At 55.0% G+C, this 26780-nt stretch overlaps 2 protein-coding genes across 5 annotated transcripts; one reads left to right on the top strand and one right to left on the bottom strand.

The window, feature by feature from the left end:
- Positions 1-2939: 2939 nt before the first annotated feature.
- SIGMAR1 (sigma non-opioid intracellular receptor 1) lies at positions 2940-6468 on the bottom strand. Its single transcript, XM_074931839.1, has 4 exons — positions 6298-6468; positions 5333-5533; positions 4723-4815; positions 2940-4414 (listed from the first exon to the last, which is right to left on the bottom strand). The coding sequence occupies exons 1-4, from the start codon at positions 6446-6448 to the stop codon at positions 4188-4190; spliced, it is 672 nt and encodes a 223-aa protein (XP_074787940.1). The 5' UTR covers positions 6449-6468; the 3' UTR covers positions 2940-4187.
- A 102-nt stretch (positions 6469-6570) lies between these two features.
- GALT (galactose-1-phosphate uridylyltransferase) lies at positions 6571-10128 on the top strand. Of its 4 annotated transcripts, XR_012635505.1 has the most exons (13): positions 6571-6696; positions 6950-7119; positions 7199-7274; positions 7396-7444; positions 7624-7753; positions 8022-8078; positions 8379-8501; positions 8631-8763; positions 9230-9313; positions 9405-9559; positions 9662-9762; positions 9849-9869; positions 9944-10128. XR_012635505.1 is itself a non-coding variant. In XM_074931765.1 (12 exons), the coding sequence occupies exons 1-11, from the start codon at positions 6639-6641 to the stop codon at positions 9725-9727; spliced, it is 1101 nt and encodes a 366-aa protein (XP_074787866.1). In that variant the 5' UTR covers positions 6571-6638; the 3' UTR covers positions 9728-9762; positions 9849-10128. The 4 variants fall into 4 exon arrangements, 2 of the variants coding, with proteins under 2 accessions (XP_074787866.1, XP_074787865.1); XR_012635504.1 differs by having other exon boundaries at positions 9662-9869; XM_074931765.1 differs by having other exon boundaries at positions 9849-10128.
- Positions 10129-26780: the final 16652 nt, after the last annotated feature.

Consider the following 26780-nt stretch of genomic DNA (forward strand, 5'->3'; position numbering starts at 1 on the left):
CACATGGCTCCAGTCTCCCCTCCCGATGCTTCTGTGTTGCACCCCGGGGTGCTGGCTCCCTCTGGGCTGGGCTCCATCCCCTGCATGCTGGGACCGAAGGCTGGGCTGAGTGACGTGAGTCAGATGTGATGATGGTGATGGGACTTCTCCATGGCCCAGCAGGAACCCAGGTGTTTGGGGAAGCTCCTCTCCTCCAAGGCAGAGGAGTTTTGGTGCTTGGGTCAACATAGCACCCAAGGGTGGGGGGATGTGGCTTGGCTGGCTAGTGGTCTGCAGGGGGTGCAGCATGTCCTACCACCCTGGGGATGGCCACCAAGGAACCTGGCCCAGCTAGATCAGCACTACTCAGTTCCTCCCTAAAGCCTCCACAATGACAACAGCAGCTCTGAAGCTCTGCACATGTGTCATGAAGTGTGTCCATGCTCAGGATCTCACCAGGACAGCAAGCAGGACTGTGTCCACTCTACCCTCCCACTCAGCATCTTTGCACCACCAGGGTCTGGTCGTGCTCCTAGCTGGAGAGAAACAGAAATCCTCCAGACAAATGGCTATCGACAGCTGCGGTGGAGGCGGCACAGATAGATACTGGAGGTATAGATGGGCACAGCAGACAGCGGAGCAGATTGAGAGATACTTGGAGCAGAGAGATACTGCAGGAGGAATCGGGAGATAGATCCTGTGGGCTGATCAATATCCACTGCATGCGGAGGGACAAGAAGATAGAGCGAGCTGCAGGGGGAAGGTGTTTGGTGGGCAGCGATGTGCATTTGTCCTGGTGATGGCTCTGGGGAGATGCCACTCGCAGTCACTTCAGCTGTACGGTACAAGTGCCTGTGGTTGAGTCTCCTTGCCCATCTCCAGCCAGCCCACAGGGGTTTGGTGTCCTTTGATGTGTGCTGGGATCCCACCTGTCTTCTGGGTACCAAAGGGTGCATATCTCCTGTGTATCCCGGTCACATTCCAAAAGGGTGCATATCTGCTGTGAGTCCTGGTCACATCCTCTGGCCACGCAGGGATGTCCGTCCCACCTGTGGGCATCTTGCAGGAAGCTGGATGCCTGTGTCTGGGCAGCCAACAGGGAGAGGGGCAGCTTGAGTGCAAGGCCTGGCCCTGGCACAGGGGCTGTGATGGAACTGGGTGACTGTTAACGAGTTCCCACCCCGTTCCTCAGTTTCTCCATGTGAGCCAAAGGACCTTAAACTGCAAGGAGCTGCGTCAGTCCAGCATGGACTCAGGCATGGATGAGAAAGAGTGGGAAGGAAGGGGCAGAGGCAGCAAGAGCCTGCAGGACACACTGTGTCCAGGACGCATCTCTCATCTGCTGGTCACTGGGGACACTTACCTGCTCTTTAACAGGCTGCAAACACCTATCCCAAAGGGAAGGTTTGCATTTTGGGACACTTGAATGGCTGGCGCTGTCCCTGCTCAGCGCTGGGACAGGGACAACCCCTCCTGACACAGCAAAGCAGCCAGAGGTCCTGAGTCCCAGCCCAGCTCCATCCCGGTGGCACTTGCCCAAAGCACCCTGTGCTGCCTGGTTCCTCTGCTGGTCACAGCCCAGCTTAGCTGGGAACAGTGAGGAAAGTACCCCCGCAGCAGCCCTTCATCCAGACAGGGCTGCTGGCCCCGCGGCCAGGTTGGGGGAGATCCCCCACCCGTGATGGAGTTATTGACACAGGCGCTACGGAAAACACTGCTGAGATTGTTCACACTAATGTTATTTAGCAGCAATATTTCCGTAATAAAAGAAATCAATGGGCAAGAGAAAAGACCTGTCCAGAGCTTTGATTTTCTCATTTTAATGGCATACTTATTTACTCCCACCAGCGTCCCCATTGGATTTTCATTACGTGGCCTTCGCTGTAAGTGGAGCAGTATTGATACGAGCTGCTGAGTTAGCGCCTTCCCATGCGGGCCGGCATGGGATCGCTTGTGTTCCTCGACAGGGCCCTGCTAAACCCCGGGGAATGGGCACGGCATGGGGCCAGTGGCCTTGCAGCCCGTGGGAACACACACAGAGCCTACCCGTGTGCATGTGTGCACACACAGCGTCCACCCGTGGGTACATAGGTGTGCGCGCACACCTACCTACCCAGCTGTGCTGCCAATCTGCACGCTGTGGGCTGTGCACACGCACATACGTGCACACACTTGTTTCACCGGCACAGGCACACACATGCACACAACTCTTCCAACTACACATATGCACATACACAAATGTCCTACCCATACATGCCCGAGCACTCACACGTGTGCAATTGCTCCGACCATATGGACAGATGCCCCATTGTTCTGCCTACATACATTTGTGCACACATATGCAACCCTCACCTGTTCTGCCTACACCCACCTGCAAACTGTTCTACCTATATGCATGCACGCAACTATGCATGCCCAAATGTCCTGCCAAGACACACACACACAAAACCATCCTCCTTGCACTTACACACTCAGATGCGTGCAACCCATCTGCCAGCATGTGCACATGCACACCCACAGCCTGCATACCCTGTGTCCCCCTCCTGTGCCCTCCTCACAATGAGGGGTGCACCTCTGCGTGTCTGTAAAGCCCTCAGAACCACCAACATGCTATGTCTGGGTCCATCCACCCTCACGGCCACATGCCCAGCACTGGCACTGTCACCCAGAAGGATAGAGCCCCCCCTGACTCTCAGGTCCCCCACAGAAGGCACCAGCCCAGGCTTCTGATCCACAGCGACTGCAGCAGAAAGAGTAACAGCACCATCACCTGCTGGTCCCCGGGAGCTAATTTGGGGCTGATCCTGCCCAACACCACATCCCCCAGCTCCCAGGACCCCGGGAAGAGTGGTGCCAACTTCCCCAGGGACACCCCGTTGCCAGCAGGACTCTCGCTGAGCCTGGAACTGGCCAGATCCAGCACCGTTCCCCAAGGCAGGGGCTTAGCACACTCCAGAGACTCTCCTGGTGACCCAAGCGGGTGGGATGAACAATTTTATTACGGATATCTCTTCTCAGGTGGCATTTTAAGAAGTAGCCCGTGTGCAGGGCTGCCAGTCAGCAGGATGGGGACAGTCCGGGGAGCAGGAGCAGCGACATGCTACAGGCCTGGTGGCCAAGGACACACACAGTATTTTGGCAGCAACGTGGAGGTGAACGCCCCCCACAAAAGCAGCGAGCCCACATGGGTCCGGCTGCAGGGCTGCCAGCAGGGTCCGGAGCCAGGCTCAGTCAGGGGACCACAGCACTCCCTCAGCGGCTGGGACCCCACACTGGCAGCCAAGCGGGGTGGCTGTCCCCAGGGGGTCTCACAGCCAGGGGAAGTGTTTTGAGGGGCGAGATCCCATCCTGAGCTAGTACAGAGGTTTGGGCACCTGCAGACACTAGGTATGTGCATAGCCCAGAGGCCACGCAGAACGGGCTCTCTGTTAAGGCGACAGACGGTGGCTCTCCCCCCTGGGGGGGACTGAAGGGAAGGGACTGTGGGAAAGGGACCCCTCTTCCAGCCCCAGCTGACCCCTGGGGCTGATGACACACAGGGGACCAGGAGGGACCTTCAGCACAGAGCCTGGGCATCCCCCCACTGCTGGGGGGCTTCCAGTGCAGATCCTGCCCCGAGCCAGTGTGACACCGTGTGCTGCCAACCCACGTCAGCAGGGATGGAGCCACGGGAGATGCTGCCAGCTGGACACAGCGCCCTGCGCTGTCTGCAGCCCCGGCAGACTGCCAGGGAGATAGGGAACTTCTCAGCTGACCTTTACAAGGGGTGCTCTGGCCCCACTTACCCCGTGCACCCTGCCCAAGGATGGCATCCTCCTCCTGATGTCTCAGGAGATGCAGAAATTTCACGGAGCCTGGGGACAGCCAGCTCTAGCCCCACTCCCGCTGAATGCCGAGGGCACACAGGGGTGTTCGTACCCCACAGGGCCACTCCTGCCCTGAGGGATGGAAAAGCAGGACATGGCTCCAATTGAAAGGACGGAGAGGCAGGTAAAGAGAACTGGCGGCCTGTATTGCTGTGACCACCACGGTCCCTCTGTCCGGGCACCCAGCTGGCTCATGAGGAAGGATGGAGTAATCTGGGGGAGGCACAGGGGGGCTCTTGCTGCCTCTGCTAGAGCCTGGGCTTGGGGAGGAGGAGGAGAGGGGAGAAAGGCTAGGAGGAGAGGAGCCAGCTGTGCACGGCAGGGTGCCCCGGTGAGCTGGGCTCAGCAGCCCAAGGTGCTGAAGAAGGCACAGGCTTCCAGGAGCAGGCCCTTGGCGTAGATGCGCAGGGTGTAGAAGAGGGTGACGAAGTCCTGAGTGCTGAAGAGTGTGTCAGCCAGGGCAAAGGCAAGCGTAGAGGGGATGAAGCCCCGGCCGTACTCCACCATCCAGGTGCCCGCGCTCCACTGCACCGACGTGGCCTCTCCCGCCTGGTGCACAATGGTGTCCCCTGCCAACACACACAACCAGCACAGCTTCCAGTGGCTGCCCCACATATCATGCCCAAAGAGACATGTGGGATCAGGTCCTGCAGGGGTGAACACCCCAACCCCTCTCCAATCTTCCTCACTTCTCCCTTACAGGCACCAACTGAGATGGTGGGATGTGCCCATGAGGACAAAACCCACCCCATTGGGAGCTCCTGGCTTCTGCCAGCTGGAAGGAAGAGGGTCTGTGATAGCGGAGGACCAGCCCACAGAGTGGCTGTACCCCAGGACATGGACATGGCCCGCAGGGCGCCGTGGCTGCTGTGCTTACCTGGATAGTAGATCTCGCTTCTGGTGGTCCCCTCCTTCCATTGCCGGAAAGTCCCCGAGATGACAGTGTCAGAGATATCCGCCCAGTACCGACCTGCGGGAGGACAGAGGGCTCTGCCTCAGCTCATCCCTGATGAGGACAGCTCGGAAGCCACAGGTCTGAACCATGGAGCAGCCCTCTGGAGGTAAGGATGTCAGCCCCAGGGCCTTGACACACTGAGGATCACAGCCGAGGCTGGTACCCAGGCTGACCATATACCACCAGCCCGGGCTGCATGGTGTTCTTAAGCCCCACCATTTCCAGCACGTTTGGCACTTGCTCCTGGCTGAAGCACCGGGAGAGACAATGCTTGCCACTGCCTGCCAGCTGGATGCAAAGAGTCCTGGCCATGCGGCATGGCATGCACAGGGACCTGCAGGTGCTGCAGGACACCTCGGGGGCTGGTCCCCATGCGAAGGGTGTTTTCCAGCATCAAGCACCCCATAAAAGAAGCGGAGCAGCAGGCTCCCTGTGCTTTGCACACATGGCCAGGGCAGCCAGACCTGAATTAAGTGGAGTGGAAAGAGCTCAGAGAAACCCCCTACCAGCCAGCCCTGTCCCCTCTGCTTACCTGAGTGGCCCCCAGTGTCAACAGCTGTCCCGAAGAGCAGCACATACTCGGTGAGTGAGGCGTGCAGGAGGCACATGGAGCCCATCCACCCACCCGCGTTCACGAACACCCACTGCAGGTCCTCGTCTGGCAGGATGTGGCCTGGGTGCTTCTTCCGTAGCTCCACAATGATCTTGGAGAAAGCCAGCTCATGGTCCAGCCCTGCAGCACCCAGGGTCGTGGTGAGTCCCTGGCATGAAGCAAGCTCTGCTTGGCGCCCCCCCCCCCCCCCTTCGAATCCCCTCCACAGCCACAGGGTCCCAGCACATCCTTAGAGGGATCTGCTCAGGGAAGATGCCTCCCATCCCCAGCCTTCAGCCCCCGTGGCCGCTGAGTGCCTCCCTGGATGGTGATGATATGCAGCTCCAGTCCTACAGCCCACCTCAGGTGCTGGGCAATACGGGGGACTCAAGCAAGGTGACGGTGACTCTGCCCTGGTGACGGGCAGCCCCTCTGCTGCAGTTGTTCCCTGTGCCGACGGGGCCAGCCCTCCCCTCCAGCCCTAGGTGGGGGGGTCGGTTCTGACCCTGACCCACCTGGGACTTGCTCCCCCGACGTGCCCCAGCACCGAGACAGCCGCTTGGTTCAGCCCCAACCGGGCGATGCTGCTGCCTCAGTCCCACCCCTCCTTCACTCCAGTCCCATTCCCCCACCCCACTTGCCCCGTGCTCCCCGTCCCAGTTCCCCGGTACCGATCCCTCCCCGGTCCCGGTCCCGCTGCCCCACTCCCAGCCCTCCCTGACCCCAATTCCATCCCCCCCGTCACTCCGGGCCCCCTGTAGCGGATCCTCCTCGACCCCGCGTACCCCGCTCAGGGGTCCCTTCCCCAGCCCAGGCCGCTGCGCTCATCCCCGGCTCCTCTTCCCGCTTCCCCGGTTCCCCCCCTGCCGTGACCGGTGGGCCCCGTCCCCTCGGGCGGCGCGTACCCGCGTGGTGCCGGGCGAGCTGGGCGATCTCGGCGGGGGTGAACTCGTACCGTTTGGAGGCCAGCCAGCCCCGCAGCCCCTGCAGCACCAGCGCCAGCGCTCCCAGCGCCAGCCCGGCCCGCAGCGCCCGCCGCCCCGCCGCCGCCGCCATGCCGCCCGCCGCTCCGCCCCGCCGCTACCGGGACGGGGACAGGGGCCGGGACCGCCCCCGCCGCGGCCACGCCATGCCCGGCCGCGGGCGGCCCTGCGCCGGCGCGGCGGGGCGGAGCGGAGCGGCGGAGGCGGCTGGAGGGGGCCGGTCCCGCCTCTGCTGCCGCCGAGGCTTCCGGGAGCGCCGCGGCATGGAGCCGTCGCCGTCGGGGGAGAAGGAGGAGGGGGTCGGCCGCTTCCGCGACAGCGGTACGGCCCGGGCTGTCTCCCTCCGGGCCCCTGGCCGAGCCCAGCCCAGCCCCGGGAAGCGGGGGGCTGCGGGGACCCTCCCTGCCCGGGGTGGGGGTGGCAGCGGGGAGTCTCCCCCTCGCTCCGGGCTGAGACAGGGAGGACGGGGGTGAAGCTGCGAGGGGCATAAAGTGGGGTGTGGAGGGGGTATGGTGGGCGGGAGCTGCACCCCGCCTTCCTCCCTCCCTGACACCCCGCTCCTCTCTCCCCGCAGAGCACCAACACACTCGTTACAACCCGCTGCGCGATGACTGGGTGCTGGTGTCGGCCCACCGGGTGAAGCGCCCCTGGCAGGGGCAGCTGGAGAAGCCGCCCCCCGAGGATGTGCCCCGCTGGGACCCCAACAACCCCCTCTGCCCCGGGGCTACCCGCGTCAACGGCGAGGTATCACCAAGGACCCAGGCGTCGGGGCTCCCCCCGCCGCACCATTCCCCCCACTGATCCTGTCTCTCTCCCCTGGCAGGTGAACCCCCAGTACGAGGGCACCTTTGTCTTCCCAAATGACTTTCCTGCGCTGCAGCCCGATGCTCCTGAGCCTGGTAACTTACAGGGCCTCTGGGCACCCCCAGGCACAGGTCCTGGGGGGGCTGCAGGCTGGCCTGGAGAGGCAAGGGTGTTATCCCAGCACCCTCTCTCTCCCCACTCTCTGTCCTTCCCCAGGTGACAGCGATCACCCCTTGTTCCGAGCTGCAGCAGCCCGGGGTGTGTGGTAAGTACTTCCATGTCTCCAGGGGAACTGAGCCCGCTCCCCTCTTTGCTTTGCTTGTCCTGTGCACCACCTGCTCTATTTTGAGTGTCTCATCGCTGTCCCGTCTCACTGTGACGGGCAGGGCTGTGGGGGTCCCCAGAGACACCCCGCAGTCCCAGCCACATGTATCTTCTCCGCAGCAAGGTGATGTGCTTCCACCCCTGGTCGGACCTGACGCTGCCCCTCATGTCCCTGGCAGAGATCCGGGCTGTCATCGATGCGTGGGCAGAGCTCGCGGCCGAGCTGGGTGCTTCCTACCCCTGGGTGCAGGTCAGGGGCTGGTAGGGGCTGCCCTTCTCTCCCTGCCCTGGGGGCTCGAGTGGAGTCAGGGGGCTAGGGTTGGGTGCTCTGACAGCAGCTGGGATTGGGACTCAGGTGCATGTGAGCCCCCATGTTCCTATCTTATTCCCCCACCTGAGCCTTTCCAGGCAGGTATGAGGCTCCTCTCTCCTGCGGGATGCTTTCCTGGGGACACCACAGTGGCCCACAGCAGGGACCCTCGGGCTGGGGCCTGCTGGCTGCACCTCTTCCTCTGCAGATCTTCGAGAACAAGGGAGCAATGATGGGCTGCTCCAACCCGCACCCCCACTGCCAGGTGAGGCTGTCCCACCTGTGACCTGGCTTAACCGTGAGTCCCTGTGGGCGACCCTGTGACAAACCCGGGGGGAAGATGTGGACGGGAATCCCCCCACCCTGGTCTTGGAGCTTTTTGCAGTGAGGATACCCCCATGCCTGTCCTGTCACCTCCCCTCCTGGGGACTGTCCCTTGCAGCTGCCACATGTCGGGCTTTCCACCTGGTGGCAGCACGGGCCTGCGGATGGGCAGCGTGTCTGGGGCACCCCTGCAAATACGGGGTACCGCTAATCCAGCCCTGTGCCCCGATGTCTCTCCGAGGTGTGGGCTAGCAGCTTCCTCCCAAACGAGGCACGCCTGGAGGACCGGACCCAGCGGCAGCACCTGAGTCAGCACGGCATGCCCATGCTGCTGGAGTACGCCGAGCAGGAGGCTCACCGAAAGGTGAGGACCTGGCTGTTGTCCATATCCCCTCGCTGAGACCTGTATATGTATTGGGATGGACTCCCCAGGAACGCCCATCTCCGGGGTATTGGGACTGTGTATTTCCCCATCGAGCACCATGTCCCGCAGGAGCGGCTGGTGGTGGAGAATGCAGACTGGCTGGTCGTGGTGCCATACTGGGCCACCTGGCCCTACCAGACCCTGCTGCTGCCCCGGCGCCACGTCTGCCGCCTCCAGGACCTTCAGGAGGGCGAGAGGGACAGTGAGTGGCTCCACACTTTGTTAGCCCCTGTCCCACATCCTCTGGGCTTGGCCTTCATTAGGAGGTAGCTCTGTGACAGCCTTGCTGGTGCTGGAGGGTCCATGTCTCCTTGAGGTGTGGGGCTGCCAGGCTTGGCTTGGGAGGGGGCTGACACCCCTGTTTTGCCCTGGGTGTCCAGGCGCAGGCAGTACTGATGGGGGGATTAGTGTCCTTTTAGGGGTGATGAAGCACGTGGTGCTGCTTGCATGGTGCTGGCTGATGAGGAATGGGGGCTCCTCCTGCCACATTGCTCAGGCTGTCTGCATGGGTGGGGAGAGGGGGAACTGCCAAGGGCATCCCTCCTGCCTGTTGCTGATACTGAGCTGGAGTGCTGAGGGTGCACCCTCCCCGAGCCTGACATGCTTGCTGCCTGTCCTCAGAGGGGGCTGGCCAGCTCGGGGTGTGACTCACTGGCACCCCCCTGCAGGCCTGGCCTCCATCATGCAGAGGCTGCTCATCAAGTACGACAACCTCTTTGAAGTCTCCTTCCCCTACTCCATGGGCTGGCACGGTGAGTGGTGTGGCTGGGGGACCCCCACAACCCTTATATCCATGTCTCCGTGCCCTTCCCGGGGCTCATGTGGTGGCTGAACCCCTGACAGGAGCCCCCACGGGCCCCTACCTGGAGGAGGACTGTGGGCACTGGCAGCTCCATGCCCACTACTACCCGCCTCTGCTCCGCTCTGCCACCATCCGCAAGTTCATGGTGGGCTACGAGATGCTGGCACAGGCACAGCGGGACCTCACTCCCGAGCAGGTGAGCTCAGCTTGGTTGGGGATTGTGGGGAGCCAGGGCATCCCGTACCAGGACCATCCCCAGGACTGGCCACTGGCTGCCCCTCGTGCTATGCTCCGGCAGGCAGCTGAGCGCCTGAGGAGCCTCCCTGAGGTGCACTACAAGCAGAGGACAAAGGAGATGTCGTGATGGGGAGCAGCAGAGTCAGCCCTTAACTATGATCGGTGAGGCCATGGAGAGGAGTCAGCTGAGGGTGACAACAGCTGAGGCCTGGGAACTCATGTTATTTGTGATCCCTCTGATCTCCCAGCTTCTTCTGAGCCTTGTCAAGGTGTGGCCTGGTTTGAGGACTGGTATTTGCCTCTTCAGGTACCTCAGTCCTAATCCTGTGACATCCTCGTGCAGGCGGCGCTGTTCCTTCTGTCTCCTTCCCCATCTCAGGCTGTGTCTTCTGCCTCTGCAGCATGCTCCTATGACCACTAAAAAGGGCTTACCCTCCTTACCTGTCCAGTCTTACTGGTGGGACTGGGAGTGCTGCCTGCCCTGTGGAGGGACACAGCTCCCTCTGGCCAATAAAACCTGGAAGCAAAGTGCCTCTATCCTGTGTCATCGTGGCTCTTGGCCCTGGGTGGAAGGTTTGGGGACTCTGGTGGGGGACCCCAGCTGCTTGGGGGGCATAAAACTGGGGGCTGCAGGGGATGTGCCAGCAACCCCATGGTGGCTTGCTGCTCTCCCTCTCTCTGCGTTGCCTCCTCTTCCTCCCTGGGGGGAGCTCTGATCCTGTCTCAGCATTGCAGGCACGGCAACGAGTGGGAAGCAGGGAGGAACTGTTGTTGCTTAAGGCTTAGGCAGCCACTGGGAGAGAGCTGAGGCCTGGCAAGCTCGCTGCATGGAGTCTCATAGCCAGGATGCTTGGCCCTGGAGCTGCTCTTCTCTGCCTGGGGCTGCTGGGCTGCAGCCCTCGTCCTGGCTGCTGCAAGTACTAGGGTTGCTGGGATGCAGCAAGGGGCTGGTTCATTGCTAGCCCTGGGGGCTACCAGGAGGTCCAGCTCTGCTCATGGTGCCGCTGCCCCCTTTTCCCTTTCCTGTGGCCACTTGTGGCCCACCCAGGGCTCTGGGCTGAGCTGAGGGATGCTGCAACCAGTTCTGTGCTCTTCCCTGCTGCAGCTCCTTCACCCAGGTAAGCCCCAGTGCTGTGCAGAGGTAGGTCCTGAACAGTGATGCCCCACAGTTGATGTCGGGGGATGCCCAGGGCCATTTGCCATCACATCTGCACAGTTTGTCACTAAGAAGCCTTTGTCATAGGTCACTCCTTAATGAGGCCCCTATCCCTGGTAAGTCTGTGAGTGGGCTCCTGGGGACTAGAAATCTCTTGCAGGGAGAGAAATGGTCTCTTCTTACCTACAACAGTTTGTGGGGAAGGCTGTGCCCCTTCTGCTCCATCTATGCATCTCTTCCCCCATCTCTAACCATGGGGCTAGGGCAGGGAGAAGGGCCTGTCCAGCCCTTCAAGCTCAGAGCCAAGCTGGATGTGGCTCAACTGCATGCGGGCCCCATCCTCCTCCCTGATCACCCCATCCCAGAGCCCACAAGCCATCACACCACCCATCCTCAGGTTTTGGGGGAGGAGGTGATGGGTTTTGGGGTCACCCTTGAGCTTGGAGCCATCACTGTACAGAGCGTCCCCCTGCATGGCATGGGGGATGCCCAGCTCAGAGTCTGGCCTCTTGCAAACTGATTTCTTCCCTCCTGGGTCAGGCAGTGTCTGAGATCTGCAACCATCCTCATTGCAGCCCCCATCCCTTCCCATCACAACAGGTGCCTTCTCACCAACCTCCGAACTTCCCTGCTTGGAAGAGGTTTTTTTCCCCCAGGGCCCTGAAAAAGCAGCAATGAATTGGCTTAAATGTGGGAATCCAGATTGGGGTAATTAGCCGCTGAACCGGTTGTAACGAAGCTAGTCATCTCCCTCCACGCGCAGTTAGCTCTGATTTAATAGCCCACCGGCTCCCAGCCCGGGCTGCAGCGCCTCGGCCCAGGGCCGTAAATGAAACTCGCAGTAAGTCAAGCGGTATTAAACTTTACAGTCGCCGTCTTTAAAAACGAGACTCTCTCTCTAATAAATCAGAGCAAGTGGGATTGTAAATATCGAGGCAGGATCCATATTGCTTAATTAAACAGCGCCTAATGAACAGCCTGTTTGTTGTGTTGTGATTTAGGATTGAGGCTGGGGAGGCAGCGCGTGCTGAGGAGCACTGGTGCCCATGCCGGGATGCCCTCCCCAGGAGGTAGCTGCTGTTGGAGTTTAGCTGCTACTAAAATAGCTCAGAGATGGCCTGAGAAATAATTTTAAAATTTTTAAAAATAAAAACTATATTGCCCCCTCCAAATCTGAAACATTTAGGGTGGAAGTCAGCAGCAGGTGGAGGAGGAGTGGGAGTTACAGCTGGGTGTGAAAGGTGGACCCTGGCTATGCTGAGCCATCCCCTTCTTCACGACAGATCCACCACCTATTGCCCTGGTATTTTTGGCTTGTGTGAGGTGGATGGGAAGGTCTGAAAGGGAGCAGTGAGCCTTTCCTGTGGCACAGGGAGGTGTTAAACTGGTGTGAACGGAGCTGCTGGGGATGTAAAGGCATTGCAATTTGTAGGAATCATCACTGCCATGCTGTAAAGCCCCCAAAGCCTTTTATATTTTTGTAGTTGCAGTCCAGTTGTGATCAAAAAGTGATTTTTGGTGAGGAGATTAAAAATGTTTAGCTGGATGTGGGATGGTGGAGTGGAGGGGGCTGCAAGGGCTGCAAGGCACCTACCCAGACATTGCTCCTGACCTAGGATCATCAAAGGGAAACTGAGGCCCCTCAGCCTGGGAAAAGTATCACTGTGATGGTGTCACCCTTGTCCTGAGCCTCTGTCCCCCAGCATCAGGGCAAATATATTGTCTGCAATCCCTGCCCTGAGCTGCTTTGGAAGGATGAGCAGGACAGGCAATGTGGGGAGCAAGGGGAGCTGAGACAAAGCTCAAGCGTGGAATTAATGAATTAAAAATGTATTGAGGTCCCGTGGAGGCATTTGCTGCCTCTATGGCATGTTACTAGGGCTGTGAGAGATTAGGGAAGGGCCACGGTGCTTCTGAGCTGGGCCAGCACATCCTGCACTCTGCAAGGAGCAAGGGATGATCTCAGTGGGGAATGTAGCAGTGTAGACATGCTGGAGGGGGGGTGGCCAGGAATTTAGTCTCATTTTCATTCCATTTTCTGATGCCATTGAAACAAATGGGTCAGTCTACCAAGAGATGTGGTTTCCGCAGAGCTGCTGAGGCTTTGGTTCGACTGAGACAAACCAATGTGCTTGCCCGGGTTGTTGCAGTGCCTCTTTCCATTGTCACCCCTGTCCTGTGTGTTTGGGAGACCCAGAGCATCTGCAGCTCCGACACTGACTCCTCCTATGGCCATGGGTAAGTCCTGTGATGCTACTCCGGGATCCTGCCCTGGTTGCACAGAGACTCTTTGGCATGAGCACTCAGTGATGGAGGGTAACTGCTGGAGGTAGGTTTGTCACCTTTGATTATGTGTCCATGTCTAGGCAGCTGCAGAGCTGCTGCAGATCCTGAGTCCCCAGTCCTGCCCACCCCTCTTCCTCTCTGCCTTCCAGCACAGGTAAGACAATAAATATTGAGCAAAGGAAGTTAATCTGTGACCAGAGTGTTTTAATCAGAAAAAAACGGTATTAGTGCAGGCCTGCTGGCTCCTGCCAAACTGCAGTTTTACTGCCCCTCCTAGTACTGGGTTTATGGCTGTCATTTCATTCCAGTTTTACTGTTGGTTTTGCCCTTATCATTGAGTTTCTCCTTGCCTGCTGCTGCCTGTGACTGAATGGGGCTTTTAGGAATGTAATAAGGAAGAAATTAGTAAATTTTTAGGGAGGAAGAAGGGAAGCAAGGGAGGGAGGAAGAGATGAAGGAGGGAAGGATGAAAGGAAGAAATGGAAGGAGGGAGGATACAGGGAGGGAAGGAAGACTAAATCCCTCCCGTTTCTATCTAAAAGACACCATCAGGCGCTTAACATGAAAACAATTAAAAATTTTAAACAGATGCTAAACATCCTGGTGCCCTGCAGCAGGCAGCTCTGTGCTGTGGGGAGATCTGCTATGCCTGGAGAATGAAAAACAAAACCCACCCCCTTTAGATTTTGGCTTAGATGAACACACAGAAGCATGGGAGCAACCTCAGCTTGTCCTGGGCTGCCTGGAGCATCTCCCCTGGACTCGGCAGCTGCCTTGGCAGGGACTTTCCAAAGGGCTGAGACCAGCAGGAAACAATTTTGCAGGTGACTTGCCCATGCCTCAGCCAGCTGGTGTTTTTTTCCTCTGCTGATGGTCACTGAGACCTCCCTGCAAGGCATCTTTAGAGCCCTTGGAAACCATGTTTCGTGGACTGGCTGCTGGTCCCAGGTGGACACAATGAGATGTCTGGATGCTGCCTGCCAGCAGCAGAGAGTGACAGGCTCTGCATGGGCTTTAGGACAGCAACCCCAGGGGTGGAATTTAATTTTTTAATCATCTGAGCCTTGCAAGTAATATAATACTGTCACACTGCAGCATCTATGCAGTCCCTAAGCAGTGGATTCCCCCAGCTCCCCCGAAATTTCCTGCACGCCTGGTGTTAGGGAGGTACCTTGGGGCTTGGCTCTCAGCAATGGGGACCTGCCATTGTATGTGGTTTTGAGCCTCTCTTCCATCTTGGCACCCCATCTTAGGGTCAGGGACCTCAGTTTAAAGCAAGGGGAACCCCAGGAGGGTCCAGATTCCTTCTAGATTCACCTCAAACACAACTAGCTGGGAAGGGAGGGAAGCAGACATAGATGGGAGTGCAGGAGGCTGGTCTGAGCTAGGGGCAGCTGACATGTTTGACCACAAAAAGGTGTTTATCCACTAGCAGGGGGAATGCTGGGAGAAGGCAGGAACCCTCACAGTGCCCAAGATCAGCGTGAAATCCAGCTGGCTGCTGGCTTGGATGAGGTTGGGTACCTCGGCTGTGCCTGGGACCCCTCTGCTGCTGGAGCCAGCCGTGAGAGCTCACAGCCATCTGCACCTGCCCCATGGCCACCAGGAAGGAGGGATCCCCATTTGTGCTGATGTTCCAAAGAAGGAAGCCATAAATTATTGCTAGTTATGTTCAGTGACGCTGAGGAGTCAGTAACAAAGCTCTGGGAGCAGGGAGACATCTCAATGCCACAATGGATCCAGTGTGGAAAGTCATCCCCTGGGGTTCGCCTGGGCATGAGGTGACTCCTGGCAGAGGCAGAGCCCTTGGGAGAACAGAGCAGGAGGAGTCTAATTAGATGCTAGTGAGAATATAACTGGTAAGTCTCCAGCCTAGCCAGTACCCTCAGCTCCCTTGCCCAGCTCCAAACCAAACCACCTGCCTCAGCACACCCAGGGCAGTTTAAGCCCTACAGGGTACAGCCAGTGCTGGGATGAGCCAGCTGCTGCTCCCCACACTCAATTGCAATAAAATATCCTCATAAATTATCCCCATGAAACAAAACATGACAGATAAAAGCCAAAAGTGCATTTGCAGCCTGTGTGCTTTTGGTGTTTAATTTCTTGCTTATTTTGCTCACAATTGTCTGTAACTCATGGCAGCTTGTCTGCTCCCTCCTGATTACAGGCTTGGGCAGGGAGGCAGCACTCCTGGGCTACCTGTGCTGTCCGTGTGGGCAAGTCGCTGCCCTTCCTTGTGCCTCATTTTCTCCATCACTCGAATAGAATCAATAACACAGAGGCCAGACCCTGTCCACCTTGTCTGACCAGGCAGTAGGAGTCCCCCATGCCAGCCCTGCAGACGCTCCTGGGCTGTGTGAGGTCCACTGTGACTCCCCCAGTGTGATACCCTCGTGGCTTGGACCTGGTTCCATCCCACCCAGTCTTGTGGATATAAGGAAAACCTTTCCCAGCCCTGGGGCTGGCTGCTGCCCTGAAACAATGCTGCCCAGCAAACCACCAGGTTTGTGCACCCAAACTGTTGGTGCATATTTAATTCACCAATAAAAATCTGATTTAATTTTAAAAATTAAAATTTGAATTACGACATGGGCAAGAAACAGAGTAAGAATGAAGCCAGGATGGGTACCTAGGATGTCACCTTGCTTTTTAACCCTTCCTATCCTGTTTTCAAGTTCCCCTGGGGATCAGATTTGCTCAAAAAACATCCAGCTGGTTCCAGCTGCTCCCACCACACTTCAGTAACATCAGGACCCTGTTCCATCACAGCCTGGCAGGCCCATCAGAAGTAGGCAATACATTGGCACAGGAGAAAAGAAATGACCCCCAGCCTCTGTCAGGGTCTAAAATCCCCCCCCCCCCCCCGCCCCGAGGACTAGCCGACACATCAGGGACTTGGAATGATTATGATAAAACCTGCGGGACACCAAGGGCATCACTATGATTTGTGCTGTCTGAATGTTAATCAGAATAATAATGCCTATTGAGACAGCTGTTTTAAAAGGCTGTGATGTCGGAGTAAAAATTCCAATAAAACTCTATTAGCCCTTCCTCGTTACACTAATGGTGCCTGCTGCTAAAAGCCCCCTGCTATAGACACTCGTATTAATGGGCTTATTACAGGAAATAAAATCCGAGGCTGAACATTACAGTGAAGCCTGATTAATTCAGCAAGGTAATCTTTTTTTTTCTCCCCCCTCCTCTCTCCCCTTTCTTTTTCTCCCCTCCTTTATTTAATGAATGTGCTCCTTGAAGTGCCAACTTTTGAGCTTCACTTGGAGTTTGGTGATGATTTTAAACTTATTTTGTTCACAAAGAGATGAATCTTTGTGCCTGCTCCTGGTACAAATGAGGGGAAAGACTTGTCAGACACCTCCATCAAACTGGGGCAGATTGTAAGAGACGCCAGGCCAGGAGTGAAGATGCTAGGGAGGGGAGGGACAATGGATATCCCATGGGTGGTCCTGGTGTGGTGGCTGTCAAGCTAGGACAGCCCATTGCTGGTCCCCGCTCAGGTGCATGATGACACTGGCAAAGGCGAAGCTGCTGGGGAGCAAGCAACCGCCCTTCACTGCTCCTTCCCATCCTTTTTTTCTCCTGATTTCACCTCTTCTGATGGCACTCCCACCCGTGCAGGAAGGGCTGGACAGGGCCCAGGGCGATATCCAGCTTTGCTGGTGCCATCGCAAACCCAGGGCAGTGGCACCTGGCGAGGCCGGCACCCCTTGTGCAGCCCAACCTCAGCACATGCCGCTAGGCAGAAACCCATCGACAGACACACCACTGTTCATCCAGCCTATAACTAACTCCCATAAAAACCCTTTTCCCAGTCTTTTTGTGCTCAGCCAAACCCTGCCAGTGGGAAAGAAGACAGCATCTATTTTATGGGCGGATGGAGGCCGGCTTTGCATTTTTCTGGCTCGCATAATCCCACAGGTACCCTTGTTTCTTTTCTTTTTTAACAGACTTTTGATTCAGATTCCTCCCAGTCAAGTTTAATTATGTCTTCGGCTCCTGCTGCCCAGGGATGGAAAGGGAAGAGAGCAGGTCTGCTCGCCTGCGGCAGGGACATGGGACGTGGGGCAAGAGGGAGGGAGGACAGAGAGAAGGAGAGAAGGCAGGAAACAGCAGGCGGGCAGGCAGAAAGACAGGCATGCAGTAAAGAAGGAAGGAAAAGGGAAAAGGAAAAAGGAAAAGGAAAAGGAAGGAAGTCCAGCACAGGTCTGCGCCTATGCTGGGAAGCCCAGAGTTATGTCTGGGACCCAGTTTGGTTAATGACTGTGTTTACCAGCCTAACTATCTTTTTTTAATTAACCACAAGAACACCGTGTGAACACCACGAGCTTTTGGAGTGGTCTGGGGATACTGAGTGGTGAACTAGCAAAGTCTGGTCTTCCTTGATCTTGATTCCTTGCAGATCTGTTGCAGTCATAGATAGACTTCAAGCTAAGGACCCAGCACATGGGGCCAACGTGTTACAGGCTGGTAACAATTTAATTATAATGTAGGGAAGTTAAATTGCACTAGAAAGAAAAAGATTGTGGGATTGCAGAGACCCTGCCAAGCAATCCTCAGGGGTCTGCAGGCAGAGCTGGAGCTGGGGTTTCCCTATGGAGACCTACGGCCTCATTGCCTTGGGAAATGGGGTGTCCTTGGACTGGGAATGGCTGGAGATCTCCATCCTACCTGTGCCTGCCGTGCCTGACAAGGCAAACACCCCATACACATCAGGGATCTCTTCTTCCCCATCTGATAGTCACTGCCAACACTCACTTACTTACCTGTCCTCCCTGAAGAAATACACCTTCAGCAACATTAGTCCCTCTGATCTCCCTGGCTAGGTTCTTGCTGTGATTGCCTCCCCATCACACCCTTACTGGCACCATGAGGCAGTGAAGGTGAAGGTCCCCACGGGAAACCCTGAGATGAGGCAGGACGGTCTGGTGAATGGGAAGAAGGAAAAAAAAATACAGAAGGAAATAAAAAAAAAAAAAAGGCAAAGAAATCAATTTAGTTACAATAAAGCCTCTTACTGTATTAACTGCTAATCCACAAATACACAAACACACAGAGGGAGTCCTTGGAATAAAGGCATTTAATTAAGCTATTTGCTCAAAGCTGTCTCTGAAGGATCTGACACGATGGAGAAACGGACACAGCAGGACCCAGGGGAGATGCTCGCTGGGGCCACTGGTGACCTTCCCCCTTGGTTCAAGGCTGTGGAGTGGTGATGCCCCCTCCGTGGGGACACAGCCCCTCTGCCGACCACATCAGGATCTCTCTGAGGTTCCCTTTGGCAGTTGAGAGGGAATATCTCCTGGCGCCCTGTGGATATTGGGGACCTGACCAGTTGCCCTCCAGCTGGAGTGGGAACCGTTGGCATTGCAGGGCCATTTTCTCTTTTCTCCTTTCCTTTTCCTTGCGGGGAGGGGACCACGGGGGGGGGGTGGGGTGGGGGGGGGTGGTTATAATTCTTCTCTCCTTTCATTTGATCTGCCAGCAGGCTCAGCGGGGGGAAGACCCTGTCTCGGCAGGCTGCCCACGAGATAAAAGGCAGAGAGGGCCCAGCCAAGACATTTTTTCCACTGTTCCCCCCCACCCTTTCACCCCTTCCTCCATCCCCTCGGTTTTCTTGGCAAAGGACGAAACGGGAAAATGAGCGTACTCCTTTCAAAGCCCTTCTTCTTTCAATATTGAACCAGGCCTGGATTCCCTTCTGGATGCCTGATTGCTGGCATTCCCGCTCTCCACGCAGCCTAAACTGTAACAGCTGAGTGCTGGGGATGATGTCGGGGGGCTGTGAGCACGTGTGAGGAGGCTGGAACAGAGACACCAGCTCTCACTTCCCACCTCAACATCCATACTGCTTTGCACCCCTGGCAAGACCCGTTCCTCTGGGAGTCCCTTGGCGCCATCACCAGCTTTGGCCAATGAAACTCTGCTGCTCTGACATGTCATGAGTTGTGGGGTCTCTGCTCCTGGCATGTGCATGGATTGAAAGATGTTTGACTGTGTCCCCATGTCCTGAAAGCCTGTGCTTGGATGGGGCATGGGAATCAGCTACGCTGTCCTAGGATGCTTGTCAAGACTTGGGAGTCCTGTCCTGCCCCAGCATGGGATGACAGCCACCCCCAGGGAACCTGGCAGAGTGCAGACCAGCTCCCTCTTGCTGCATTGGATTAGCCAAGTGTTTCACTAACGTTTTCCAGAGATTTTCTTTTGATTTCACCGTTTTCTATTTGATTTTTTTGGAGGATGATAACGATCTTCCATTTCCAAATGAAAAGTCATTTGGCACCTGGGGGGGGGGGGGGGGGGGGAAGATTTATTTTTCATTTAAAGCTGTTGAAACAGGGTAGTTAAACCATTGCATGTCTTTTCTTTTTTTTTTTATTTTTTTATTTTTTTTTCCCCAGAAGGTTTTTGGAATGAGAAATTCCTCTGAAGTGACCTTTTCTTAGGAAGTGTTTTGATGAACTGGCATTTTCTGGATGAAAAAGCATTTCTGTCCAAAGTGCCTGACTGTTCCCAAGGGAAAGAACAGGAGAGGAAGGGCCGTGGGAGCTCTGGAGGGAGAGAGCCTGACTTGGAGATTTCTCCGGTGGTGTGGGGAGGATGCTTGGGTGGCATGCCAGATTCAGTGCCAGGACCTGGGGGCTAATGACCAAGGTGGTGAGGATAGCTCCAGTGCAGTAGCTCCCTGGGGATGCTGATGGGCTGGGCCCAGTGCTGTGAGGAAACAAGGGAGGTGAGGTGAGATGGGACAGCTCAGATCTCTGTCACCGCACTCCCCAGTTCCTCCTTATCAGTCCTTTAACATCTCTCATGCCTTTATCACACTCCGCAACTCTCTAAGGAAGGAGGGCAGCCCACCAGTGAGGTCTTAGTATCATTACTACTAATTACTGCTCGAGACCCTGTGAGGTGAGAGGATATGGGTTTATGAAGGGGCAGCAGGGAGGGAGAGCTGCTGGTTGCGATCCAATGTGCTCTTCCTGGGAGGGTCTCACATCACGTATCCCCCAAATCCCAGTCTTGGGGCCTTGGCAATGCACTCTCACTGGGGCTGGAGAAAGAGAGTCTGCCTCTGCTCTGGCATGATCCTGCCTTATATCCAGGGTTGCATTAAGCTTTTCAGCTCTAACAGCCCAAGGGCTGAGCTGAACATCCAGATGCTCTGCAGAGCTGCTGCCCCTGGCCAGGGCACCTGCCCTGCTGGGGCAGCCCACACTTGCAGAAGGGTTGCATCTTCTTGCCTGCATCCCATGTGCACATGTGATGGATGGGATGTGGGGATGCCCCAGGAAACGCTCTCTTGGAGGCAGCTCCCCTTCTTTAATCCCATTTGGGTGCCCTCATTTGCTGCTTTTCCACACATCTCGTGTGCCATGTCGATTCTCTATAGCTCTGGTTTATTAATCAGAGTGTCAGGCAGGGGCAGATCAAATGGCTTACAAGAGCCTAAGTACATTACAGCAACGCTATTATCTCTCTCCACCAAATTTGTAATCTCCACGAAAAATTAGAGCAAGCTGCTCTGACAAGCCCCATTCTCCATATGCCCCACGAGCAGGACCCTAATTATTTTACCTTTCTTTAACTATTTATTAATCCCATCCTCCACTAGCCGTCTGTTATTTTGCCTGGGATTGATGTAGTAACAAAAAAGATTGGCTTCACATATGCTTTTAAAATCCCAGTGCTTGCAGGCTGCTGAAGGAGGATTGCTCTCCTTGCATTGCGATACCTGCTGGAGAGGTAGGTAGCTGCTTTTAGGGGGTTCCTGCACACTTTTTGGGGTGACCTTGGCTGGCAGGGTGGCAGCAGCTGGCGGTCCTTCCTGCAGTACCCAGCAGGTGGTGGTGATGTATAACTAATTCCTCCCAGCCTTTTCTTATCGGAGGCTTTTAATGTTTTATTTGGCTGCAGGTTGACATTATCCATTGCTCAGGCTTTCGGTAGGGGCTCGTCCCATCATGAGACCTTTCTTTTCATGTTTGCTGAGCTGAACCCAAGCAGTGTTGGCATCATTGGTGCTCATTTCCCTTTTCATGCTCTCCAGGCCATGCCATGTGCAGACTATCATAGGAAGGGAAAACAGGCAAAACCTCTTATCAGTCCTGCAAGTCTAGTTGACACAGTCTTTCCACTCTAATTGTATTTAATACCTTTCATTTCACATCTTTCAGCACTTTACAATAGGAACAAAAAATATGATTTCTATAATACCGCCTGTTTTGAAGGGACAAGCTGAAGTGATTGTGTCTGGAGGGAGAGGGCAGGGAGAGACATGGCGGCAGGAGGCTGGGCATGGGACATGGGGCATGCCAGGGAGGAAGGCAGAGACAGAGGGCTTGCCACTGCCTGGGGTTGAATCCCTGGGCAAAGGGGAGTCGGATTTCAGCTAGACCATTGCCCTCCAGGACATTGCTGCAACCCTCCAGGACACTGCTGCAGCTAAGGGGGCTGGACTCAGTGCATCCCCACTGCTGCCCTGGCATCTGGGGACACGAATGGAGATGGTGAGGGGGCGAGCAAGAGATGAGAAAGAGCAGAGAGGAGGATGTAGATGACACCTCCTCTGCCAGCTGCTGGTACGGCTTTGGGATTCACCCCGGCGCTTGCGAGACTGAAAAGTTTATCAGGGATGAGGGTGATGCTGTGGGAGTACATGGGCAGAGAGGAGCATGGGTGGACTGGGAAGCTGGGGGGCACTTGTCCACTCTCTGGGGGTGACAAACAGCCCCATAGCTCTCACCCAGATCCTTCCAGGCATCTGTTGGGCCAGCTGTTGTCCTCTGGGGAGGAAACTGGGACAGACCCTGTGAAAACTTATTACTCCCAACAAGAACTGTGGCCAAACTGAACAGTAAAGAAACCATGCTGGGGCTGGAAGTGGAGAAATCAGGAGTGTGGCTGCCAAAATCTTCACCTTCAAGTAACAAGTGTGGCCAGAAAAGAGACAGAGGGGAGCCGAGGGCATGCAGACTGGTTGTGCTGGCTGGAGCTGGCACTTGGCCAGAGCCTGGCTGGGGGTTGATAAGGGCTGGGACTGCAAGGGCTGGGTTCAGCTCAGTGCTACTGCGTTTGCAGCCACCAGCCCCCTTTCATTCCAGGGATGTTCAGCCTCCGAGCTGCACCCTATGGATGTCAGTGCAGACACAGCTGTGGGGCACAGGGCTCTATCCCACTGCCACTTTGGTGTGGAAATGCCCACAGATACTGAGGGTATTTTTCCTTCTAGGAGCCACCTGCTTCCCCAGAGAAGCCAGAGGAGTTCCGAAATTCAGGATCCTGAATGACTGACCCCAATGCCATTGCTTTGCATGGGATGTAACCGATTCTTCTTTGCTTTTTATTCCTTGCTGCATTTACATCCAGGTGTTTAACTCTGACCTTGGATCAATTTAAAGTTATCCATTTTTCCATGACAAGGGCCTCTGAGATGATGAAAAATTGACATGGTGTAATAGCAGAGAAGTGCCTCTGGATCTGCAGCCAATCTCTCCTGCGGCGTGGAAATAAAGCCCTCTGAACACTGCAGAATATCTGAGCAAATCCAATAGTCTCTCATTTTTATATAGGTATATATATGGGTATGTACATTTGCGTAGCTTTATGCATACGCGTATTAATATTCTCCACCCATTTCATTGCAGCATCTGGCCATCAGAAATGCAACTCCTAATGCCGAGTGCTAATGGGAGATGTTTTTATTTGTCCTTGTTATAAAATAGGTATCTCCGTATTAACTTTGCAGGGCATTATATTGATGTAGGGCAGTAAACTTTATGGCAGATTTCACAACCCTGTTAAGTGTATCGTCTTAGACCGTAATATCTAGCTGGGAAGACAAGTGAAACCCTTGCAAGCAATACATGCCTGGGGTGGTGGTGTGAAGCTGGAGGAGGAGAGGAGAAGTGATGCTGATACTTGCGGGATTGTGGGGTGTGCAGGAGGCTCCCTACATCCCAGGAAAAGGGGTTTGCTCCCTGTTCTTTGGCTGATCCCAAAGTCTCCCAGAGCCATGTCTGTGCCAGCAGCGATTGCATCCCTTGGGTTTCTGGCGGCTGCTCCGGAGGCTGTTTACTCTCCTGTCCCTCTGCCTTCCACATCCCCAGTAAATCTAACATGATGTACACTGTGGCCGCCGGTCACAGATAACTGCTTAGCTTAAATCCTGCTCAAATTCCCTTGGCTTATCTGCTAAATGGGATCTTGGTTATAAATAGAGTCCTGTGGACATGAAGGCCTATTTGGGCAGAGGCTTGTTTGGCAAGGAGTTTTACAGAAGTTTGAGCAAATTGCTGGGGAGAAGCTGAGAGATAATAACAAGGAAAATGATATTAACCTGACTTCTTCACTTCCTCCTCATCTCTTGGCTGTTAGCAGCCCATCAGGAGAGCGCAGCTCTCAAGCAGACAAGACGGCACGGGTTTCCACAGCTCCAGTCCAGTGACTGCAGTGGTGAAATGCCATCCTGGAGCCAGGAAGAGGAGGGTAAGGTGTCTCCATATGTGTCCCAGGGCTGCCCTCAGCAGTAGGCAAATAGGTACAGGTCTGGGCAGGGTGAGGGCCAGCGGTGTGCCCACCAAGACACTGATGCCGTGGGGATGCCGGCTCTCCTCCCCCAGCTCCTGGTGGCTGGCTGCCACTGCTGCTGGCTAATAGGGATGCTGATAATTATTGTGTTCATGATTTAATTTCCTTGTCATTACACCCTCTGCCTCAGCCTTAGAGGGGCTGAGCGCATCTCTGCAAAGACCTTAGGAGATGCAGGTCACCCGTGAAACCAGATCAGATACAAACAGTGCCTGGAGAGACTGGATCAGAACCTCATTACTTTAGAGACATGTGGAGTCACAGCAAGGATCAAGCTGGGCAATGGGTTAGCAAGGCTGTGTCTGTGATGTGTCAGGAGAATTAGGGAAAAGGCTAAGGGTTGTGAGTTCAGCATCTGCAAAAGGCAACCAGCCAGGGGATCTGTGTGGGACTATAGGTGGCACAGCAGAAAAGCCCTGTTGGTGCTGTGCCTCTCAAGCATTGCACAGACACTCAGAGTGTTAAAGGCAAAAAGCAACCCAACAAATTCATTTACTTGGATATTGGCACAGGAAAAACCTTGTATGGGGAAATTAATCCACTGGACAGGGGAGCTGGTCACTTTCTGATGGTGATGAGAGTCTCCATCACAATTCGTTTGTGTCTTCAGCTGGGCCAGGAGAGACTCTGCAAAAAGTTATCTTATTCAGTTCTTACAATCTGGCCGGCCATGATCTGACCTGAGTCCTCAGCACATGCATAATTCAGTGCTACTGACGCCTCAAGTACACGAAAACCATCTCTTAAACATCTTCACTACACACAGAGGACCATCCTACATGACCATTCCTATTGACAACTTAAAAACATCTTGTCTCTGCACAGAGAGGCCACTGCTGCGGCAGGGACACTTTGAGACTTGCCACCCAGGATGGAGATCAGTACATTCAGGCAGACAGATAGGACAGGTTTATCTGAAATTCCCACCTGGAGAGCTCCCATAACAATCAGTCTGATACTTAATTGTGAAGCTGCCATGGGGGCGTTTGCAGCCAGCATGGGTTATAGGGACTTTCTCTATCCTTTTTCTTGCAAAGCATTTTTCTTTCTTCCCTCTGTCTGGCAACCAGACCCCAGCAGGGAAGACTTGGGTTTTCCTGGAGACTAGGAGCTTTGGACTGCTGCAGGGAAAGGACATTCGAGCAGACGTTGCCGGCTCGAAGTCGGCACCAAGACCCTTCCCTGCTGAGCAACACACAGTCTGGGTCTTGGCTGCCAAATGAGTTTTGACTTGGGCCAGATTTTTCCCAAGACCAGAGGGGATGGGTAGGAGAGGAACCTGGTGACAGGGAACCTGGGTGGGTGCCTTGGAGGAACCCACTGGCCAGACAAGTGTGAGCCCAGTTTGGTGACAGCATTGCCGAGGTCATCTTAGCCCCAGGCTTGTTCCAGGGACATGGCATGGTGCAAATGGGAAACACGAGAGGTGAGAGGTGGCTTGAGAGAGAGCAATTTGGGTAAAACAGCATCAGGAGTGTCAAAGTAGATTTGTTTCCAGTATGGAAAACACCTCCACTGGGAGCATGAGGGAGACTTCGGAGTTGTTACTTTTGGACGAGAAAGGCAGTGAATTTGATCTGTGAACAAAACGGGAACTGGCAAAGCTGACAGCTTTTGCTCTGATTGCTTTGCTTCCTCTGTGCCGGGCTATGACTTTTTTTTTTTTTCTTTATTTTTTTTTCCTTTTAATTTATTGAAATGCTCTGGATCCTGATTCACTTTCTTTGCTCTTTATTTCTTATTGCTTTGGCTGAAACATTAAATCCCCAGTATGACTGGGATCAGGGCAAGAATAAAAATAGCCCGTGGAAAAACAAACCAACCCAAGGACGTGAAAACAATCTGCAGTATTTCTAATGTTTGATTTTGGTAGCAGAGTGTGGGTGACTCCTGGGAGTAGAATGGGGACATGGGTATGGAAGCCTATGGCATGAAGGACTGTTACCAGTCCCTGCATGATGGGGTGGCCGAAGTGAATTAGTGGACTACCCTCTGGCTCCCAAGGAGCAGGGTCTCTGCTAAAATTGGCTTCCTGACTTTATGGGCAGGATAAGTGAGAAATCTCCCTGCCAAGGGGTGAGGCCGGAGGTTTTTCCTGCAGCTAAGAAAGTGCCAAGAAGGAAGCCTTGCCTTGTGAAATGTCCTTGGAGAACTGCAGGGGCATGGAGAAGTGGCTGCCAAGTGACCTTCTCGCCTGATCCTGCTTTTCCAGAAATGAGCATCCTTTGTCACAGGGGGAAATTTAGGCCCAGGGCATGGCGTGGTATCAGTAGGTGGGGAAGCCTTGAAGCAGCACCCTGCATTTCTGGGCATCAGCAGCTTTCCCTCTGTACAGACAGCTTGTGTAGTCAATGCGTCACGTTACTCCCCTTTCATCAGCCTGAAATTACCATTTGTAAAAAAGGGGAAAGAAATCCGAGTCTTCAAGAAGCCACTCAGGCTGTTGTTTGAGAATTTTTTTTTTTTTTAAATCAAAGAAACAGATGTTTCTTTTTGATATTAAAAGGACTGCAGGGCTGGATCCTGCTCTTGCTTCCAGCACTGTGAATCTGGAGGGAAGTGGCAGTTCTTCTGGTGGGGGCAGGTACTCATCTTCATGGTGGGCAGTGCCTGGCTCCCTGAAGTTTTGGAAAAGGGTTTTTCCCCTTTTCGTGGCACCTTGCTATTAATGAGATTAGTGACAGATGCATTTACATCCTTTCTGATGTAGTATTGCTCTGGGAATATTTCTATTTCCTGATTTCTGTCATGTCTACCTGGAAACGGGGCTGCTGTTGCCTTGATAACTGGACTGAAAGGCTGCTCTAGTTTTGCTGCAGCCTCCTTATGTGTCTTTGACTCAGCTTCTGATTCAATGGTGCTTTCTAGCACCCTCCATGGCTGCCCCTCAGAGAGACCCAGGGTTCCTCATGGCAGCTCATCTCATGGATTTTCTTGGGAAAACAATTTCCCAATGGGATCCCACAGGCCCACTCAACCTTAACCCTTCTCTCAATGTTGGCAGGTGTATATCAGCCTCATGCAGCACTCTGTGCAGGGACTGATTTGGAGGATGCTTTTTTGCAGCAGACAGTCTGTTGTCACATGCTATGACCCTTTTTGCACTTCAACTGCAAAGGAGCTGGTGAGTAGCTAT

This window comes from Athene noctua, chromosome Z (assembly GCF_965140245.1).
Source record: "Athene noctua chromosome Z, bAthNoc1.hap1.1, whole genome shotgun sequence".
Taxonomy (NCBI): domain Eukaryota; kingdom Metazoa; phylum Chordata; class Aves; order Strigiformes; family Strigidae; genus Athene; species Athene noctua.

Coding starts and splice junctions, on each gene's coding strand:
- SIGMAR1 (XM_074931839.1), bottom strand. CDS start 6,448: ATGGCGGCGGCGGCGGGGCGGCGGGCGCTGCGGGCCGGGCTGGCGCTG. Junction 5,534..6,297: donor GCTCGCCCGGCACCACGCGG/GTACGCGCCGCC, acceptor TGGGTGCTGCAG/GGCTGGACCATGAGCTGGCT. Junction 4,415..4,722: donor AAGCGAGATCTACTATCCAG/GTAAGCACAGCA, acceptor GTGTGTTGGCAG/GGGACACCATTGTGCACCAG.
- GALT (XM_074931765.1), top strand. CDS start 6,639: ATGGAGCCGTCGCCGTCGGGGGAGAAGGAGGAGGGGGTCGGCCGCTTC. Junction 7,445..7,623: donor GCAGCAGCCCGGGGTGTGTG/GTAAGTACTTCC, acceptor TCTTCTCCGCAG/CAAGGTGATGTGCTTCCACC. Junction 8,079..8,378: donor ACCCGCACCCCCACTGCCAG/GTGAGGCTGTCC, acceptor TGTCTCTCCGAG/GTGTGGGCTAGCAGCTTCCT.